Here is a 21,168-nt window from a genome sequence, read left to right as displayed (position 1 = left end):
GTTTATTGGAAGATTAATGCAGACCAGTCTATTTAAACGAGACGTTTGGAATGTTAGATAATAATATTCATAAAATGTACAGTCAGGTAAGCACTGAATTGTCCACTGTTTCTTGAGATCAGTAGCTGCGCGTATCTTGCTAGAAAATTAAAGTCGGGAGGCGAGTTGAACTAGCTCCCGGAAAACGGTCGCTAAAAGCGTTGTGAGTCTTTCGCGCTGGCAACAGGTGAGGTAGCTGGACCAACAATACGATAAAATAATAAACAGGAAGCCGAGGTTGAACTTTGATGAGGTGAGAGTTGAGAGAAAAGAAGTGCGCCAACGAGCAGCCCCAGAGTCGTCTCTTGAGTCTATAGGGTCATTTGTACAGGGCCGCCCGCTGCATTCTTGTATGCTGTGATATGCGTTGGATTCGGGGGCAACGGAGAAGGCTAGATCTCCGTGCCGGACTTGCTCGCCCCGCCGAGGTCGTTGTGGATCGTCACGTGATGATCGCGGGAGGAGAGGATGTTCCGCGACGGCTTCACAGAAACGAAGTTCTGGGAACGCTGCTGCTGGAGGCCGTTCATGTTGTTCAGATGGTTCTTGAGTTTGTTGTTGGGCACGCGGTTTTGGTTCACCAGTTTGCTGTAGTCGATCTTTTGCTGGAGCAGACCCACTTCTTCCGGCGTCAGAGAGTTCTCGTCATATGCGCTTTCTGAAGGGCTTCCACGACGGGCAAAGATGAAGGCGCCCATCGCAACAACGAAGAGAACGAGACCTCCAATGCTTCCAGCGACTATTCCCGCCGAGGCAGAGTGAACCGGCTCGTCTAAACAGGTTAGCTTATCGAGTATAAAAAAGTAGATCAAACCTATATTGAGGATTCCCATGTTGGTTCCGTTGCGCGCAGTTCCAGGAGCTGCCGCGCGTCGCGACATGAAATGATGGCCAGGCTCGATCGCGGACCGGCGTACTCTTCCTTGATTTCCTTCGATTTCGTAGAGCACCTGAATGTACCACTCGTGCCCGGCGATGATCTTGTAAAGTGGGTCCACGGAGAAAGCGAAGCCGTCAGTAGAGGGGTGCGAGGAGAGCGCTTTGTACTCCTCGTTGTCATCTGCGAACTCCGCTTCGAAGGGGATGGCCTAGGAGATGTTTGCTTGAGTATTTTGTCTTTTTGACTTTGAGTTTACCTGGAAAGAAAGATCTTCTGCGTCTCTGTTGCCTCGATCGAGAATCAGGAATCTGCTGGAGATCTCTTTGATCGGCTTGATGCATCCATACTGCGGCCCTTCGCCGTACATTTCTCCTGTAGGATCGAAAGTGGGGATGTAGCCGTTGCTGCCGGTGCAGATGTACACTTTTTCGATTTGCAGGTTGTACGCGCTCTAAAAAAAATAACAATTTCTTCTAAAAATGAATTTCTACCTTGAGATCTTGCTGAGATTCCCACATGATTCGCGCAAAGACCTTTGATCCCTTCGAAAAGGTGCCCTTGTAGTCCATCTCTTCGAGGGGATACTCGCCAGGCGCGCTGAGGAAAATCTGTTCAGAGTTTGTGATGTGGAAGTGCGTGTTGAGACTGTAGACGACGGGAACGGGCCGGGCAGACTGTTGGATTCCGATTTTTACGGAAAATTCTGCTTTCTCGTGCGGCGAGCAGACGCTCTCGGGCGTTTGTCCAGACTCGAAGCCTTGGGTCGGCTGCACCGTGCAGGGAATAAGGTTGAGCATGTACTCGCCGGTGTAGTCTTTTCGGCTGTATTTGGACATCGCTTTCCAGTGCTAAAAATAAAAGATTCGTCAATTGGCAACAAGGCACGCTTTTTACCTGTTCGGGACTGTCGAAAGTATCTTGTGACCAAATTAGCTCAAGAGTGAAGTTAGATCTGACGCCCATGGGAGCAACAAAGGTGGATTCTTCTTTCTTGAGGCCGGCTTGCTTGTCAGAGGACTCCAAGAAAAGACCTCGGAATCGCGTGCGCGTTCGCAGCTCAACAACGAGTCGACCATTGGCGTCGATAGAGACTCTAGTCAGCGAAATGTCTCCAGTCAGCTCCGAATCCGTCTTGATGCCAGATTTCCACATCACATTGCTGAACGAAGAGATAGCCTTTCGTAGCTCGAAGTTCTCTGTTACCTGTAATAGAAACTGACGCTAAACTCTGATCTGTGCTCGAGAGCTGCCCAGCCAGTTGGAGCTTGCACGTAAATGTAGGAAACATGGAAGGGAACGCGGACGGTCACGTGGCTCTGGTCCTGGGTGGCTAGCTCGTAGTCTTTGTCGATTCTTCCGCCGCAAATGTCCTTTAGCTCGTCCATGGTGTAGTAGGAGTCGAACGTCCAAGTGCACGTTTTCAAGTTGAGATATTGATAAAGCGAAAGTGTCTTTTCCGATCGCAGCTCAGTGTCAAACTAGAACATTTCAACTTCAAAATACTCGCTGAAGAAGTTTTTACCTGATGAGGGCGGTCGAAGCCAGACATTGCTGGCACTCTAGCTGCGTCGTATGAGTCCAAGAAGCCGCGCTGTCCTTCTGTATTCGGCGCTTCCTCTGGAGTGAGCATGTTTGAGCAGACGTGCTGCTGTCGGAAAACTCGGTCGCGAAGGAGGAAGTCTAATAAGTCGGTTTTGGAGCTGAAGAAATTTCTGAATTTTACCTATGTTGTTGATCTGAGTGGTGGAGACAAGAGGCAGCAGTCCGTCTTCGTGGGGCACTTCGACTGTGATGTGAATCGAGTTGGGGTGGTCAGGATGCGTCGAGTCCAGGTATTTCAAGTTTGCCTGGAAGTTCTGTGCTTGGAAGCCGCTTTCTCCCGCGACGAGCGGATTGTGGCAGATTCCTTCCGAAGACACTTGAGCAGGCTGAGATCGAAGAGGGGTACCGCCTTTGAATGGATCTTTTAAAAGAAAAAATGACGAGAAATATTACCTTTTCCTTCGGGAGAAAACGCTTGAACCCGACATCTGATTTTAAACTTGCGAGAAAAGTAGATTGAATCAAGCACTTTGCTCTTTGGGCTCGTCCACGGAGTTGCATCGTTGATTCTCTTGAAATTGGACTTGTCCGGCGTCGCTACTTCCCACGAGTACTGGATCAGGTCGTTGTCGATGCCAGCTTCCTCGCAAAGCGATTGAGTTTCGTCGAAATTCGGATGTTGCGGGTCACAAGGAGTCAAACAAAGCGCTGGATAGCCCGGAAGGAGTTCTTCGTCGGCGTTTGCAGCTGCGTCAAAGTCCTTCAGCGAAATAACCGCCGGAGGAGCTGGTAGAACAAGCGATCCAGACGCTTCTTTGTCAAGAATAGTAACAGTCATCGCTGGAAACTCGCCGAGGACGGCATTGACCGGCTCGTCAGGGCCCATTACGAGAGAAAAGGTCTTGTGCCAGGCCGATTCTTCGTTGCATTTGACGACAACGGTGAAGGTGAGAGATTGTTTCTCAGGGCGGAAGCGCAGCATCTCAGATTTGGGCTCGTAATCGACGCCAGATATAGCGGAGCCGTCGCGAGTGGACACACGCACTCTTGAATTGCCAGTTGTATCTCCGTAGCGATGCACGGTCACGGTGACGTCCTTGGTCTCGCCGGGCTTTGGCTCCCGAACGGAGACTTCTGACTTGGCGAATGTGATGGTAGGAGTATCTTCGGTGTTGGTCAAGGTGATCTTTGTCTCGTCCAGAGCACCGAGGCGAGCTGGTGAGCCAGAAACAGATTGGGGATCTTTGAGTTGGAGGAAAAGAGTTTCAGAGGGCTCGTGCTCTTCGTCGTCGATAAGCACCACATCGCAGTTCTTCTCAGTCTCGCCGGGCTCGAAGAAGATTCTGTTCACGTCGGAATTGATTCTCTCCCGGAAGTCGGAATCGATCTGCGCCGAGCCTTGCAGAGTTCGGCAAATGACACTGGCCGGACCAGAAGTGTCTCCATGCCGGATTACAGGAACGGAAACAACAGGGTCCGTCTCGGCAGCCGCATACTCAGGCGCCGCGAATTCAAAAGTCGGACTATCTTCGTCCTCGTCGTCGATCACAATTTCGCTCTCGATCAAATCAGAGAGCACTGCTCCTTTGGCGCCGGAGAGGTAGACAAAGAAGTTTTCCTTGCCTTCGACGACTGGGTTTTCTGAATCGTCGAAGATGGTCACTTCGCAACTGGCCACTTCTTGGTTCACTGCGAAGATCACGTGCTCGTGAACTTGTTCGAAATCTTCGCCAGGAGAAGCAGAGCCGGCCCGAGAGTTGCAAAAGACCTCGCTTTCTTGGCTGAGATCGCTGCCAGCACGGTAAATCTCCACGGAAACAATCTTCGCCGATTCGCGCACTTCCAGTCTGTTCTCAGCCATCGAGATCTGCGGCAAATCATTGGGCCCGTCAATCACGACTTTAACGGTGTCAATGGCGCCGATTCTAGCTTCAATATTTGCCTTGTCGAGCTTGACAAAGAAGAACTCTTCGCGCTCGAACAAAGAGTCGTCGATCAAATTAATCGTGCAAGAAGCGTCGCGCTGGTTGTACGGCGTTCCTTGGAACACGAGCTGATCGTTTTCCCGCGGCTCGCGGCGCTCAAAGTCGGCATCGCCAGCAGAAGCAGCTTGGGTGTAGCAGATGACTGTGGCTGTTTTGGAGGCGTCGCCTTCTCGCCGGACAGGAATCACGACTTGGCGCTGCTCTTCTTGAACGTGGATTTCGTCGCTCAAGAATGAAATCGTAGCTTTGTCTTCCGGGTCCGTAATAACGATCGACATTGAATCGCGTTTGCTAGAAGTTAAGTTAGCCTTGAATGATTAATTCAATTTTCGTAAAGGCGCGTTTCAAACAAACGTCGTTGAATAACAACGCGGCGTTTGAAGTTCAAGTGCGAAGTGGAAGTGAAAAGGAGGCGCACTTTGAACCTGTTGAGCGCGCATTGTCGAGTTTGACAAAGGCGGACTTACCCGAGCAGGGCGTAAGACGGCTCCGCCAGTTGTAGGTCGAGTTGTTTTTGGCCTTGGTGGCGGTCGTCTTGCTGGAGTGGCACTACGCAGGGCTTGCGGTTCTCGCCCGGCTCGAATTGAACTTGTTGGTTCAGCGCTAAACGAGCTTGTTTTCACTGCGCTTCCGGATCGAGGCAAATACAGTTTTAAGCGCTTACCTATTTCCGAGATGGATTTGCAAGTGACGATCGCGTAGTGGTTAAAATACCCGGTGCGCGAAAGCCAGACCTTTATCTCGCCTTCTGTTTCCGCCACTGTGATCCGCTCCTCTTCGAATTCTAGCCGCGAGAATCTAAAATAAACGGTGAAAAAGCGACAAAGTGAATTTGAATTAACCTGATGACGAAAGTGTTGTCCTTGAGCGTGGTCTTATTGTCCGTCACTGTGAACTTGAACTCGTCGGAGTGCTGGGCACTGTCAGCTACAGTCAGCTCGTATCTGATCCTTCCCATGTCTACATCGTACTGAGAGAAGCTTGTGACTCTTGTATTGAGCTCGGTGTTGATAATCTCGCCGAATTCGCATTTCTCGGTGACTTGGTAGATCAAGTCTTCTGGCTGCGTGTCTGGATCCGTCGTTTTCAGCGTGCTGGAAGTGATGATTCCAGCGGGAACGTTGTCAATGTACTCGAGGTAGAGCAAGCCAGAGTTTGACGTGAGTCTCGGAGTGCCAGTGTTCAAAAAGTCGACGATGATGTTGAGCGTCACGTGCTCGGAACTGGCGAATGCGTTGCGCAGCTGGAGGACGCAAGAGTCCTGGCCCGCGTTTCCGCCAAAGTGACTGTAGGCGACGATGCCGTCTTCGACGTCCTGGTAGGTGAACTGGTCGGTGGCGCGCCACTTGGAGCCGTAGAGCCGCTCCAGCTGACCTTGTTTGCACTCGCGCGAGACACTCAGCCGCAGATCCCCCGACTAGTGACAAGATTAGCCAGTGATAAGTCTATTTCTGAGGCGAAATCGAAATAAGGACCTTGGCACGTGATTAACAGTCGAGCTGCTCGAGATGATCAAAGATAAAAGACAGTGATTACAGTACCTGGCTGTAGCCGTTGTCGTCGGCGATGACGTCGTTGGAGGTAATGATGCGCCGGGCGGACTCTTCGCAGTGGATGGTGTTCAGGCGAAGAGTGGGCTTCTGAAACAGTGTTACAGACTGCTACGCTTAATGATATCGTGTAAAATCAAAAAACAACTCGATTAATATTGTGTAATTTTGGTTATCACCGAACGTATTGTTCATTTTGTTGACCTTGGAGATGCGCTGCTCGGCCGCGCCCAAAAAGGCAAACTTCGAAAAAAATCAACTCGTAATTTTGAAAACTCGCTAAAAATTTGGCAGTGCGCGTATGAGAGGAAGTGCTGCCAGTTAAATGACCTCAAGAATGTCCTCTTTTTTGAAGAAGAGCGGGTGTTTTTGGCAGCTGAAACCTTCCGCGCTTAATTTTTAGCTCTGTACTTGGTATTGACAATTCCGTATTGATTAGCGATTGAGTTTTGACAAAGTGTGTTTTTTTGTTAATTTGGCGGATCGATTATTTGGCGCTTGGCGGTAGAATAATATTTATAAAATCGCAGGAGCAAAAGGTCAACCCTAAGCTTCAAATTTGGGCTCCTTGGGCAAATAATGCAAATAATGAGATTTGCCCTTGACTCGGAGTAAAATCGAGAAAGAGTGGCACGCGTTTGTGTTTGTTGTCGAAATTAAAGAGAAGGCACTCGGCCTTCACGCATAATTGAGTTCGGATGGATCTGCACCAAATACACTCGAGCTTATCTGGCTCATGCGGTGCTCCTGATCCCGGCGCCGATCATGTTCGAGATGGCCACTTCTTGGCGAAACTGCTGCCAGCAGAGACGCAATCTCGACACCATCGGGACAAGGGCTTAAAACTAACACGTGACCTTCAACTCTTTTTCTTGGCCGAAAAGTTTTGGGGATGGTTCATTCACCTGAGAATCTTGGCCCAAGTTCGGGGCAAAGTACTCGTCCTCAATCATTGTCTCTAGTTCATTATCGCCGTATTCGGAGTACTCGGTGAAGTAAGAGCTCTCTTCCGGGGCAAAGGCATTAATCGCCTGTGCATTGTCGTACGAGCTGACATAGGCGTTCTGGTGCGAGTAAAAAATCTGCGGCGCGAAGTCTTCATAAAAGTCCGTCTCTTGCGCGTTAAAAAAGCTTTCGTCGTCTTCTGAGCCGCGCACTGGCAACTCGAAAAGAGCGACAAGTAAAACACTCAGATACATCAGGCCGAAAACACTCTACATGGGCTTCTAGCCTCTTCAAGGGGCGCATCCATAAGCCTAGCCCTAAAAATTTCAGCTCAGCTCGCGCGCGCCCCCGCCCGCTAAATTTTTTTTTGTTCAAAAGAAAATATTTTCCGGAAATGGGAAAGAGTTATCGCCCAGCTCTCACGGGACACTTCAGACAGTCGTTAGGCTTGGAGACAATTAGAAAGAGTTTAAGACCTATAAAGGGTATTTATTGCGGCAGGTTTTGGCAGCAGCATCTCCAAAATCGACGCTTTTTTCTTAAAAATATGGGCGAAAAAGATCATGGAAATTTTCATTTATTAATTTTTGAAAATTCGGAGTTTACAACGATTTTTAACAATTTTGAGCTGCGAAGTTTATGTTTAGTTTAAATCTTTACGAATACAAATAAATTGTTGTCTTAAATTTAAGACATGGGAAAGGTGGTTTGTGAAGGCGTTGTTGCTTCAGTGCAATAATGCCTCAATCCTCCTTGTTTTCTCCTTTTTGTGTGTTTAGCGACTCTCGCATCGAGAAAAGTGGACCCATCAAAGAACTTGCTCGTCATTGAAAGTACTTGGAAAGACACTAAAACCGCGCTGCTTTGATCCTACACATTATAAAAACCCCTAAAAGGCTTCTGCCCTTTCGAGCGATTGAAACTAGCGAAAGTGTGCCTCATCCTCGTAAAAAGACGAAAATTCAAACGCGCGTTCAAAGTCAATCATTTCGGCGGTTGATTTATTCCGGCGAAAAAAGTAGTACTGCGCAGATTAGGATTGGAATATACAACTGCCTTTCATGATAGCAGCTTGCTGGCTTTAAATGCTAAGCCGGCGTTTTGGTGCGCCGCCGCAAAAGTGAGATTTCGGAGTTAGGAAACAGTTCACTTTTCTCCGCCCAAGTTTAAATATTTTGAGCATGGGCGCTTTTGAAGCGGGCTTAGAAAGTGTCTTCGAATTTACTTGCTCAAACGAAAATACGCCCGGTGATAGACATTGTTGTGGTTAATTTAAGCGTATAGTCATCGAAATTGGTCAGTTCTCCAATTATTAATCTGAGCTTATTTTTAGGATGCCCTTAAAATTCTGAGCAAAAAACTCTTATAAGCCCCTGAAATTGGCCAAATCGACGACTATACTCTTAATTATCACAAATTCGGTGAGTGTGTGTTTTTTGATTTTTGTTAGAAATAAATTGATTCGTGAAAGAGTGAGGTATAAAAACATGGTTGAAGTCGTTTTGTCGTTTTTGTTTCTTTCTACTGGAAATAAAAAAAAGGATGAAATGTTGAAAATTTCGCGAAATAGCTTTTTCGGAAATTTTGACAAATGAATGACTTGTTTCTATGTTTTTATACTCACGGGCCGTCGAAAACTTGCCACAAGTGGAGAGCCAATAACTGCACTCTGTGAGGCGCCCCGCTCGTCACCGTCGGGGTCGAACTCTGTGTCTTTTTCATTCTCCACCTCGGAGCCGGGCAGCGAGCGGTCCAGCGTGTTCCCCAGCGTAAAGTCTTCTACTCGGATCGTCACTTCGCCGAAGCGCTTGAACTGCCCCTCGCCGAGCGTGTAAGAGAACGAGTCTTCCCGGATCGAAAAAGTGTTGACTCCGACGCCGCCAGTGCCTTCGTAGCACAGTCGCCCTTCCTCCACGTCCCGGCGCAGGAAAGAATCGCCAAAAGACAGAACAGAGCCGATTTCCGACCCTGCTTCGTCCAGCAGCTTCAGATATCCTAAAAGTCATCTTCACTCGATCGCCCTGATTTTTAATTTTACCTTTGCTTGGAGGAGTGTCGATGGTAAACCTGGTCGAACTGTCCGTGTCCGGCAAAGTAGCCAATTCGGTAATGATTTTGATTTTGTTCGCTTGAACTTCGATCGTGTTTTTGACGCTTGGAATTCCAACGAAACGTCCTTCTTTGCGGCTGGCAGGGCTCTCCGGGGATTTCTTTCTCGAGTTCTCGAGCTCCAAGAATTCCGGCGTCGCCAAATTCGGACTGATGAGACTGTTCATCTCGGACTGCGAGTCGATCTCTTCGTTGAAGTAGCCGGAGTACGTGTCCTGCGAGGAAGAGGAGAGATAATTTGCGGAAGAGTCGACGTACGAGTCCTGGGAATCGCCGACGACTTCGACGGGGACTGTGATCGTCTGAGCAGCTCCTTCGTTGTAGGTGAGGTAAACTGTGAATTGGACTTCGTCGGAGCCGGCTTTCGCGCCAGATTGAAACACGATCTTTCCGTCGATCAAGTCGGCAACATTGGCAACGACGAATTCGCTTCCGTCGTCCGCATTGAGCACTTCTCCCAATCTTGGCGCGACCAGCATCTCAACCCAGTCAGATCTCGAGGGAACAGCGATTCCTAAGTCGACAGGATGGAGAATCCTTTTCTCGGAAACGCCAATAGTGAACACGGTCGGAGTCGCGAAAGTGGAAATTTCATGGGCGCCTTCGAAAGTGTCGAAATTGTCGAGCTGCGTGTCAATGTCAAAGAACTCCAAGTCTGGCATGATGGTTGAGACTTCGTCCGCTATGCTGACGTAAATCATCAATTTTTCTTGAACTTGGTGGCCGAGCTCATCAGTCACGGTGAGCTCGACGTAGTCGGAAGGATTACTGTCCGATCCGTAAAAGTGATAGTAGATCAATCCCTCGTCCACATCCGCCTGGGAAAACGTATTGCCCAGCGCCATCGAGGAATAGCCATTGCCCACGCGTTTTTCCAGCAATCCCCAAAGTGGGTCCTCGTTGATTTTGTACTCGATAGAAGAACCGTCGCTTGTGAACCTGAGCGAGGAAGAATGTATCTCTTGTCGAATGCTGCTCACATCCAATTTGAGCGAAGATGCCAGCACAGGTCCCAAGTTGGAATCATCGATGAGAATCGAGAGGCGAATGTCCTCATCCTTGTTTCCAAAGTAGGACGTCACTTGAACAGAGTCTTCAGACGCTTTGACAGTTCTCTCTGTAGCATACTCCACTTTTGACGAAAGCAAGAAGCTCTCTCCTTCGCTGACTTTCTTTCCATCGACGAGAATGTCGCCAAAGAACGGAGCTTGGCTGAGAATGTAGAAAGAGTCCTTGTCTTTGAGTGCTTTGGGGTGGATTCCAGCTTCTTCGACCGACAAAGCTACAGATTTTCCGGCGCTGACTTTGAAGGTCGGCGACTTGATGGTATAGACGAAGGGCTCCATGGTGACGCCTTCGTTGTCGGAGACGTAAAAGTCGAAGGTCAGGTCGTGTCCCGGCCAGGCTTCAGAGGTGGCGACGATGACATCGCCCCGGTCGAGATCATATTGCGTGAACTCGGAGACAGGTCCGTAGGGGATGCGCTCGATCGTAGCAAAGCCAGGCGGTAAGCGAGAGTTCAGTGAATAGATGATATCTGGAAACAAGTTAAAGCCACGCTGAGCCGGCTACTTCCGTTCCCACTCATTTTCAAATTTCGCCAATTATAGAAATAGTTCAATTCAGAGAAAATGAAAATGAAAAGAACGGAAATCAAAATTACCTTCAGAAGGGGTTTCTTTGGAAGAGGAGAACTTCATTCCAGTGAGTTCGCGAGTAGTTCCGGGCGGAATCACTCTGCTCAGTTTCGCGTTTCTATCTGGCTGGATCACTCCCAAAGCGTCGTTCAGCAGGTCCAGTGTCACTGAGCTGTCTTCCACTAATTGCTCGTTCAGGTAAATTTCAAAGTCTAAATGGTCTGTCTCCATGTCTGCACTCGGCCTGTACCACGCGTTGTCCAAGTCTTCGGCGGTGAATTCCAGCGTGTCAACAGGAGACGGGTAAGAGGACGAGTCGTCCAGGACGTACATCGGCCAGGCACCATCCATCGGGTTCTGGAGGAAGAGTCGCCCGGCGCCGGAGTTGGAGAACTTGATCGTGTACTTGTTTGACTTTTCGGGCACGTCGACGATGTTGGACAGGCGCAGTAGCTTGTTCCTGGGCAGTTTGTAGTGGACGGCGCCGCATGCACCATTTTGCGGCTGGCCAGTCTCGGGAGGGCACTCGCGCTTGCAGTTGCCTTCGTACAGAAATAATCCAGGGGAACACTTTTTACATTTCTGGCTGGAGTAGTGGCACTCCTCGCAGCCGGTCTGGCAGGGCAAGCAGATCCCGTCTACCTGCGAGAAGCCGAGCGAGCAGCTGGGCACGCAGTAGGCTCCTTGGAGAAGCATGCCCGACTCGCAGAGAGTGCACTCGTCTCGTGTCCAGCACTCGACGCAGTAATCTCCGCACTTGAGACATGTCTCGCGCTCGAGGTAGAAGCCCTCGCTGCACGCGTTCACGCAGACTCCTTCCTGCGCGAAGCTGCCTTCCGCGCAAGACTTGCAATCCTAAGAACGGTTAATTCTAAGACTGAAGATGAATGGGGCACTTACATGTTCTGAATTGCAGGTGTCGCAGTTTATCGGGCAGAAGTGGCACTCTCCGTCGCGTTCGAAAAGGCCGTCTGAGCACTGCTCCACGCACTCGTAGTTCTGGAGCACGGAGCCGGGCTCACAGCTCAGACAACTGCCCAGATCGTCGCATGTCCGGCAGCTGGTGGGACAGGCACTAAAGAGCTCCTGTGTTCGCGCGAAGGATGAAAGTTGTCCTAGCAGTCCCCATTTGACGAAGCCGCGCTTCCAACCCATCCAACGTCTAGCTCATCTAAAATAGTATTCGATTACTGGCGCTCAATTATTCAGCTCGAAACGATAAATTCTTAATCGGCCTACATTTTCAAAGGCTTTAAACAATAATTGACACATTAGGGAGTTTGTCGCGCAGGACGGACAATTTGTCTCCAAAAGGATCAAAGGCTGGCACTACTCAATTATCCATCAAACGCGCCCAAAATGAGCGTCTTTTACGAAGTCGAAGTCGAAAAGGAAGAATTCTCAAAATGCAAAAACTAAAAATGCTTCTGTTTCCGGGCGCTTGAAATCATAGAAGACTGCTCTCAGTGGAGAAAATAAAGTGTGGGAAGTTTGGGTGCTTGCTCGAAGTTATATGGTGAAAAATGCGACTTCTCTGAGTTAGGTGTGTGATGGATGGACTCGTAAAGGTCAGCAAGGAGCAGAATACAAACAAGAATGATTATTGAAAAGCGGCGTAAAAGGTAACGACGCTGTAAAAAACTTATAATCAAAGATAATCAGAAGAGCTGATAAAGCTGTCACCGGCTAGTTTTGAACTTTTCGTTTACAACCAATAAAGACTTGCATTCTCTTGGCAAGGAAGGGCGCTGGGAAAAATACGAAAAAAACGCTGGGTGCGCTTACTTCCCTTTCACTGCCTTTTCCCATCTTGCGCACAAAGCGGGGTCAAAATCAAAGCTGATTCAGGTCACTAAAGTGGCGAGGCGATGAAAGAAAGATACCTTTGGGGGTTTCTCCTTCTCTAGAATCCAGAACGCGGGCTTGGTAAAAACGCTGCTGGCTGCGTGTACTCAATCAAGGGCGCGTGTGCTAATCCGCGCGAGTTGCGATGAGTCGCTGCTTGGGACCCCCAACAGGGAGCCCGCGAATTCCATCGAGGCACTTGAGCCTGGCTCGAGCTTGGGGGCCATCTCGAGTGGCGAAAGGCACGCTTCCCGGGCACAATGAGTACTTCAGCGAGTGCGCGAGGGCCACGACGCCCGTCCGTCTGAGCCACGCGCGGGGAAATTCGAAAGGAAGCGCGATTGAAAGAAGACTCGGACTGAGCAAACTAGAACTACCAGCGAAACAGGGCCGGGCTTTATGACGTAAGCGAGAGAGTGACCCTTTCTTCGGCTTTAGCCAACAAAGCGACATCCTTGTTCTTTTGATTTGGCTGCACAAATCGCGGCTGTCTTGGCAGGACTCGAAAGCGCGCTAGAAGAGACTGTATAGAACTTGTCTCAAAATAGCCGCTGTGTTGCGAGTTGATTTCTGGCTTTATTTTTAACCGCTCCGTGTTTGCGCAAAGTGAATTAACTCATTACAAGTAGCTGATTTGACAAGGTGGCAGCTGCTCGCCCCGCCGCCGTAAATATAAAACTACTAACGCGGAGAAAAGAAAAGGCCACCTACTTTTTTATACATTTTTATATTTCAAATGGGCCATAAAACGCGCTGCCGGTGCTCTTCCGATCCAGATGCCATTAAATAAACATAGAGCGCTTTAATTTGAACACGAAAACCAGCAATCATCACTTTTCATTAAGATTGCTGAGTGAAGTGAGAAGACTCGAAAAATGGCAGACAACTTCAAACGCGAAAATTGTAATTCAGAGTGTCCTTGTCACCACTACGCGGATGCCCATACTGTTGTCGCCCTATTTCTGTGCCTACTTTATGCCAAATACTTTGCTATGACTCAGGCGCTGGGGACGAAAGGGATCAGAAAAATATAGTTATGTACCAAAATTCATTCGCCATTCGTAAAAGTGCTGAGCTTGAACTTGGAATCTGAAGGGAAATGATTCACTCGAGCCATCGGTAGCATTTTGTGCACGAACCGGAAGCCAAGCCAAAAGGTCACCAGCTTGGCTAATTGCTCCATAATTGAGCAGCTTTTCGCAGCGCAATAAATTTTCTGCCGTGAAGGAGATTTCTGATTCTTGGCAGGGCAATCAAAAGGCCCTCCCTGTAAGCTCGTATCGCTCGTCTGGCTCAGTCGATACTGTAGCAGTTGCCCAAACTACAGCACTATCAAAGCACAACAAATGGCTCTGGAAACAAAACAAGAAGAGCGTTTTTGAAAATTGTCAATTTGATCCGGAGATGGCGAAATTGCTTTTCAGAATTGTCAATTCGAGGCGATCGTCTTTCGCCGTCCTAACCCATCGCTGCGTGGCGGCCCGTTTAATCCCCTCATAAAAATTTCAGCCTAGAAGTTTCTCATCCTCAATGATTTCCGCGCCCCTTTGTTTCCAGCGCTTTGATGATGGCAAGGCTGCTTTAACGGCGCGTTTAAAATCAGTCCTTCCGGAGGACCTTACTACTCCTTGGCCCTTCTCCAGCCGTCTACAGAATCAAGGGTGCCACTCTCTTTTTCCAACTAACCAAAACTCGCGGAAAAACGTTCTTGAACGTTCCGGAGTTTTTTAATCGGATTCGTTCCGCCTCAAATGGCGCCAAAATAGGAAAAACATAACTGTCCGCAACTGTCTTCCCAATAATTAACCCCTTCGTGCAAGGAAAGCAATTTTTGAACTTCAAATATCAAAATCTGCAATATTGTCTTTCTTAAATTCTAAGCATCTAATCTGTTTAAAATATTGCTGAGAAAATCAGTTTGAATTGTACGAAAGCTTACCCCTAGTTCACAATACAATTCGTAATTGTTTCCCCGCGAAAATAGGTTAAAAGAAGGAAAATTCAAAGATGATAATTTATGAGCGCAATTTTCTGCGGATTAAAAATGAAAACAGAGCAGAATTCGAGGAATAAAGGAAAAGAAGAGTACCGGCGATTAGGATTTTTGAAAGAAGTCGAGAGAGTGATTTTGCGATGTTGAATTTGAGGCACGATTGTCCATTGTCGGCCGCGGCGATCAACTAAATCTCATCTTTTGCTGCGCTATTGTCCGAGTGATCCCCGTCTAATAGAACGAATTTCCCAGCTGCAGCGCTCACAATAGCTGCGGAAATATCCGTGGGAAGCGGCCAACACTTTAATTTTCTAGCCCTGTTCCCAAATTTTGAATAATCAAACAGTTTCGATTAGCGCCTTCCAGCGCCTTAGATTTTCGCTGCCGAGCAAACTGGGCGGCGGCGGAGCGAGGCTGGAATTCTCGGCCATTCTTTCAATTTTTCAAGCGAGCAGTTGTTTTGGGCATTGTTGAACTTGTTGAAAACTCGCGCCTGGAACGTCACACAATAGTGCCTCTTCCTTATTCTTTGGAAGCGCGGCGAGTATCCGGCAATATTAGTGTCACTGGCGCGCTCTTGCTGGAGCACCTGCTTGGAACTGATTGAGAGCGCGCATCCGGGCAGCTAGCCAAGGCGCGCGTCCCGCTCATTACGCAAAATGCAAGAGATAATACCCACCGATCGGCAGCACGAGAACATTGCATCTTGGCAGGCCAGGCCACTCTTAATCCCTGAGAACTCAATTATCCTCGTAATCACACCCAAAATCTTCAAGCGCCTTCAGAAACCCAACTTTTATTAAAGCTCTTTGAGGACCCTGAGTCAGGTTTCCACACAGCCAAATCATCACCAGCTTTCATTTTGAAATAGGTTTATCTTCCCATGTTTACTGAAAAGCAGCTTCATTTTTTCAATCCAAAAGAAAGTCTAAACCTTGGCCAAACTCCTCGAGTTCCTTTGAATTTTCAAAAAGACTTCAGAAAAGCTTGAATTGCCAAAGAAATTTTCGAGAAATTCTTTGTCCAAAAGTGATGCCATTCCCACTTTGTCGAAGTACTTGGGAAGCTGTTGTGCGAGGGTTCAGTCCTGGCGCTTGTCCAGCAGTTGGGCAAAAAGAAACTCGTCGGAGAGTGTTATCTGGCAATTCGCATCTTTGCCTATCTTTTTTTTTTGAGATTGGAAATGCGGAAATTCCAATTTTCAAAAATCGCAAAACTCGAAAAATAACGCTGAAATGAATTGTTGCATAATTCGGAAATGTTGGCCCAAGGTTGCAGTTTGGCCGCAAACACGGCCAGGAGAAGTGTGAGGAGGACAATGTTCACAACAATTAAGCCAGTTCAACTCAACACGGCCTCGCCGCCGCGTTACTCGTGTTTCGCCGCGTAAGTTACACTTCACAGCGTCGAAAAGAGCAATTTACTGATAAGCGACAATCTGAGTTGGCGCGAGGCGGAGATTGAGGAGGGACACGCCTCGCTGCTCGAGAACTAGCGAGGAACAAGTTGAAAGTTCAAAAGATGAAAGGAGCGCATCCGGAGATGATCCGACGATCAACGCGCCTCGTAAAAATATCTTTAGTTTACATTTACAACGCTTTTTTTTTCTTTTTCGCTTTTGAGTTTTCGATTTTCGATTTTGAATTTTCGAAAAAATTGTCGAAATTGATGAATTTGGAAAATGAGTTGATAAATGCTCGCTCGATTGATCGTCTGCTTGTTCCGCTAATGCGCAAATTTGGAGTCAATTAGAAACTTACCAACTTTCCGGAAAGACTGAACGGCTTGTTTTTTCTTGTTTTCTGTTAATCTCTCTTTTCTTTCTTCTTTTGCTCTCTTTTAGACAGTTTCTTTCGGAGAATCTTTTTCTTGGATCTCTACTTGTCCATATTGTCCGAGGTTCTAACGGCAGCAAGGTCTTACTAAGTCAGTTACATGATAGAGTCCTACACGGGCCACCGCGGGGCAGAGCGGAGCTACAGAGCGCAGCAGCGGCGGCGCTAAATCGCGCCCTCTACACATCAATCCCCACATCGTCAACTCGGCCCTGCCCTTCACCTTCAATTCTCAGCTACCTTTATACACTGCTTGATAAAACAACAAGCACCTGCGCTCGGAGATCAACAGATCGCGAGTTTTTCCAATCTCAGTTTTGAAATCAAGGAAGAGTACTCTCCCTCTAGCCATCAATTTACAGTTAACCAATTCTTTCGCAAAGTTCTTCAAGAGACAAGCTCTTTAGAGATCTGAGTCAGGATCCTAAAGCAGCCATTTTGGGTGGAAAAGAAAGTGTTCTTGATAGGTTAGCTTTCAACTTGCTAAAAACGCAAAAAGAGTAGATGCTGATTTGGCTGGGCGAGCTTTTCACTTGCCACGCGCGAGTAGCTGCTAGAGTACTGTGAAAGAGTGATTAATTTGAGCGCGGCTGAGATTTCCTCCGCGAAAAAGGGATAATTCCGAGCTCAGAATTCAACGCTTTCATTTCTTTAAGTTTGAATGCCTACTTGTCGACCAGGGCGTTATTTACGGCGGCAGTTAAGTTTAATAACCGAGTACAACAGATAGTAAATTTCTTGATTTCTGTTCTTGCTTTTTTGAAGTCCGAGTTCGAATCTCAAAGAAAGGAAAAAGCGCTAAATGGACTTATCGACTGGGTGAGTTTAAACAGCGATAAAGCAGCCCAGATTTCGAAACGTTATTTTCAAAAGCGAGCGAAACGGTTTGTCACTTTTGAAAAGGAGATTTTTACATTCTTCAATTTGAACTTTTCAAAGCGTTGTTTCTTTTCTTGCTTGATTATTTTTGGGGCCGGAGGAAATAGGCTTTTTTGGGGGTGAGTTGGAGCTTTGACATTTTCGAATTCGCCAAATCGGAAAATTAAAAAAGGAAAAGTGTAATTGTTTGGTGACTTCGAAAAGAAGCGTTTTTTCGAAAATGCGCTCAGCCTCGTAAATCTTCAATGGACTTCTGATTTCGTTTGATTCGCGCTTTAAAACATATCCGCTAATCATCGCTCTATAAAAGCGCGTTTACTGGCAGTAAAGGCATTCCTTAACAAGGGACGCAACAAAGCGCACCAATTTGAAAGGCTTCAAGTGCAGATAACAGCAGATTACTATCGCCAGCTCTCGAAAAAGTGATCCCGCCCGACTTTGAAGTTGAGCCGCTAATTAGCTAAAAAAGGGATGGCGACGGAAACATTCGCCTAAGAGATCATCTTCATTAATTTTAAAAAGGATTCTTGAAGAACGAAAATCATCTAATAGCGGAATGCGGAAGAGCGGCATTGTCGAAGCGCGCAAATTACTCCTTCGCGGAGGCCGTTCAAGTGCTGCCAAAATCGCGCGGTTCCATCCAGCGCAGTTTCGGGCGCTTTGAAGCGAGTTATGTCACGCGCTTCGCTTTTCGTGAAAAAGGATATTTAGCCAGGATCGATAATTTCCTTTCAAAGTCAAGTTAGAAAAAAGATTGCTTTGTTCGCTTGGCAACTTGGCGATTTGGCGATTGTGGCCGAGCCACAACAAATGTACGCGCCGCCTTGATACTCAACAAAAAAAAAGGAGAAGCGTTGAACTTTTGAATATTCAAAAAAAAGCACCCTCGCAAAAATCACTTCGCGACCGTTCTTTTTTTCTGAGTGTTTTGGAATCTGATTGATCGTTTCCAAAAATAAGGCTCTGAGGCGGCGCAGAAGTTGGGAACTTGGGAACTGTTCGTTTGCTGGTTTACGAGTTCTCACGTTGGAAGCGCCTCTGCTTGAATTAAACTGTCGTAATTTGAATTGATGAGGACGCTGACTTCGCGATGGAGATTCTACTGCAAGTGTGGAAGGGCGAGCATCACGAGTTTTGACGCTCTTGCATGTGCGGCCATTAAACTTTGCTTTAACGAGCCAGAATCATCATCGCTTGCAATGGATGAGGGCATCGTCAGAGCGGAAGACCGTAACTTTTCACGGCGAAAATTAAAAATGGTGAAGATCTGAGCCAGCGCTAATTTCAACTCGCTTTGCTTGCTTGTTTATCTCGCCTTGCCAACACCTAGCCACGACAATAAATAGAAGCAAAACTGTAGAAAGTGGCAAATCACCGCAGTGGCTACCGCCGTTTGGAATCTCGAGGTTTCAAAAGTACAATCAACAAATTTCCTCCAATTCGAAAATTGCGAGCTTTTCTTTTTTAACCGAGTTGACTATCCTTCGGATGTTGACTCCCTTGATTTCTAGTAAAATGGCGAATTTGACGAATGGGAACAGGTACATCCGTTCCCGCTGCCCGAAACATTAGCACCGTAAATCGCCTCTTGCAAGTAGTAGCTTTGAATTGGAAAGGGCTTATCGCTGGCGAACCTAAGCCGGCTACACTTGGCATCGTTTTCCGTTCGAGGGCCCACAACAAGGCCAAGGCCTTTTTCGAAAAATGGAGTGTCCCAAAATAGCACTAACTTGTCACTTGAGGCGCAATTTCGAGCCATCATTCTTCTATTTCTTCAAAAAGAAAAACACGAGTACACATTCAAAAATGCTTAAATTGCCACTCTAGTCGCCAATCATGTATTTTTTAAAAGGGGCTAATTGAATTGTCACTGGCTCTGTAATTAACAGCAGGTGCTGGCCGAGCAGCGAATCGTCCACTTTGCGATTGATTCGACTCAAAATTCGGCAAGTTCGAGCGCGTCGTATTCCCCGAATTTCATGGCTAACCTTTCATCTCGCCAATCGGCGTCTAAACATTATACATAACCGCGGGAGAAGGAGTCCCTCTGGCTCGCTAATCACTGACTGAGTAATTGCCTGGTTGGGCAAGGTGCATCGGAGAATGTGCAATTATCAAGTGCTCAAGGTGTTTCCGCACGCGCGCCTCCATCCATCACCTTCGCACTTTTTTGAAGTCTGTGATTTCGAGTCCTTCAAATTCCCCCATTTCGAAGAAATCAACCGCCAAAGAAGTCAGTAAGGCTCATTTCCTTCTTCTGGACATTTCCTTCGAGCGACCCGCTTTAATAGAGCGATATCGATTAAGGATCGAGCCTCGTAAAGCGCCGAGAATGTTGTCGGAAGTGGCGGCCAGTTGCGCGCCCTCGCGGATTAACTCATGCACAAGGGGTTTAGACGGAGTCGTGTAAACAACGGGCGCACTAGTGATCATTCTCTGCTCGGATGTTTTGGGCGACATGAGCAGCTTTCGGAAGTAGAAGCCGGAAGCGCGACCTGTGTTCCCACTGTTCTCGATTGACCTTGACCAAGTGCGTTTTGCATAATTCCACGAAGCCGCGTATTTGCGCTAGAATCAATCAACAGGAGCGTGTTCTCGCCCCGATTAACCGCCGCGCTCGTAAATCCGCACACTTCTTATTTATTCGCAATTTATCAAGGGAGCGAGCAGCGGGCGACTGGCCAGGCCCTTTCTTGCAACTTATGAGCTCCTGCATGCGCATCTGCCAATAATTCATTAACTTTTATTTTACACTTTTCGGCGGCCAAGGCGCGACAACGTAGTATTAATAACTCTCTGCCTTTCGAATAATTGCAGGTTGGGCAGAGCGTCTCGCTTTCTGATCCGCTAAACGGCGCCCGGGGCGACGTTACACTGAAGAAAACAGAAATGTTCCAAATGTCAAGTCTGCGCAGCGAAAAGTAAGGCGATCAGAGGAAGAGGTACGTGGCGACTAGAAAACAAACTTCAAATGACCGCCCAATCGGGTCTGGTTTGGGAGCCCTCTCGGCGAAAGGAGACGGTTTTGCTTTTCAGCTTTGGGCGCTTCTTTCTAGCGCTGCAACTTTTTTCTTGAAAAACCGGGCCACAGAGAAAAATGACGAGCGAGGTCTGGGCGAAGCGGATGGCCAGGAAGAGTGTGCGAGCAGTGGGAATCGTCACACTCATCTACATTCTGGCCAAACTGGTCGTCACTCAAATCATTTTCATCACAGAGAGCGCCGCGCTCAATTACTCGGAGGAGCCGAGTTCGCGAACGTGTCCGCGCGTGAAACTCTTCCTTGATTTCAACCAGCCGCCGAAGTTCGCGCTGCGGGAAAAGAACTTCCTCCTGCCGAGCCTCGGCTTTGGATTCCTCGGTCAGCTGCGTGGACTGCGCGAGAGCATCTTGCTCTCGATTAAACTCAACAGGACACTCGTCCTCCCTTCCGCCATTTCCGACAAGTGGAGCGATTTCGCCTCCGAACAGGACTTTTCTCGCGGAGAAGAGACCATCGTCAGTTTACCAGGACTCGTCAATTTGAAGGTAAATCAATGATCGAATGAAACTTTTTGTGACTGTAAATTCAGCAAGTGAGCGCGCTGATATCGGTCCTGCCATCTTTGGAAAGGGAGAACGAATGCAAGAAAATCGACGCGGTCTTCTCGCAAAAGATGAATTTCTGCAAGGAATGGTTCAAAAATGCTATTTATTTCGGCGAAGGAGAAAACTCTGAACCAAAAAAGGGAAACCGTTTGGAGCGACTTCGCAACCTAGAAAACCTCCTTCAACTGCCACCAAGTCAATTTTGCCTAAACGAGGAAAATCCAGTCTCAACTGAAATCGAGTTTTACCCGAAAGAAGAATCGTCGGAGCAACTTGCAGACTTGCAGCACTTTTTGGCTGACAGTACTACTAATAACACTCTTTCTCAAAAGAGCTTCTTTCC

General features: G+C 47.8%; 2 protein-coding genes across 2 annotated transcripts; both read right to left on the bottom strand.

Moving 5' to 3' along the window:
- Positions 1-3: 3 nt before the first annotated feature.
- LOC145706870 (extracellular matrix organizing protein FRAS1-like) lies at positions 4-7,195 on the bottom strand. Its single transcript, XM_081784324.1, has 14 exons — positions 6,902-7,195; positions 5,988-6,086; positions 5,289-5,863; positions 5,111-5,244; positions 4,914-5,049; positions 2,915-4,737; positions 2,643-2,870; positions 2,442-2,599; positions 2,123-2,397; positions 1,814-2,078; positions 1,411-1,767; positions 1,176-1,370; positions 854-1,127; positions 4-811 (listed from the first exon to the last, which is right to left on the bottom strand). Exons 1-14 carry the CDS (start codon positions 7,193-7,195, stop codon positions 432-434), a joined length of 5,193 nt encoding a protein of 1,730 aa, XP_081640450.1. The 3' UTR covers positions 4-431.
- A 1,352-nt stretch (positions 7,196-8,547) lies between these two features.
- LOC145706868 (uncharacterized) lies at positions 8,548-16,419 on the bottom strand. Its single transcript, XM_081784322.1, has 5 exons — positions 16,286-16,419; positions 11,588-11,858; positions 10,714-11,542; positions 8,980-10,587; positions 8,548-8,936 (listed from the first exon to the last, which is right to left on the bottom strand). Exons 2-5 carry the CDS (start codon positions 11,840-11,842, stop codon positions 8,548-8,550), a joined length of 3,081 nt encoding a protein of 1,026 aa, XP_081640448.1. The 5' UTR covers positions 11,843-11,858; positions 16,286-16,419.
- Between the last annotated feature and the right edge of the window lie 4,749 nt (positions 16,420-21,168).

Source organism: Oikopleura dioica, chromosome XSR (assembly GCF_907165135.1).
Source record: "Oikopleura dioica chromosome XSR, OKI2018_I68_1.0, whole genome shotgun sequence".
Taxonomy (NCBI): Eukaryota; Metazoa; Chordata; class Appendicularia; order Copelata; family Oikopleuridae; genus Oikopleura; species Oikopleura dioica.
Note: the sequence above shows the minus strand (reverse complement) of the source record. Positions and strands in the feature narration are given on the sequence as shown.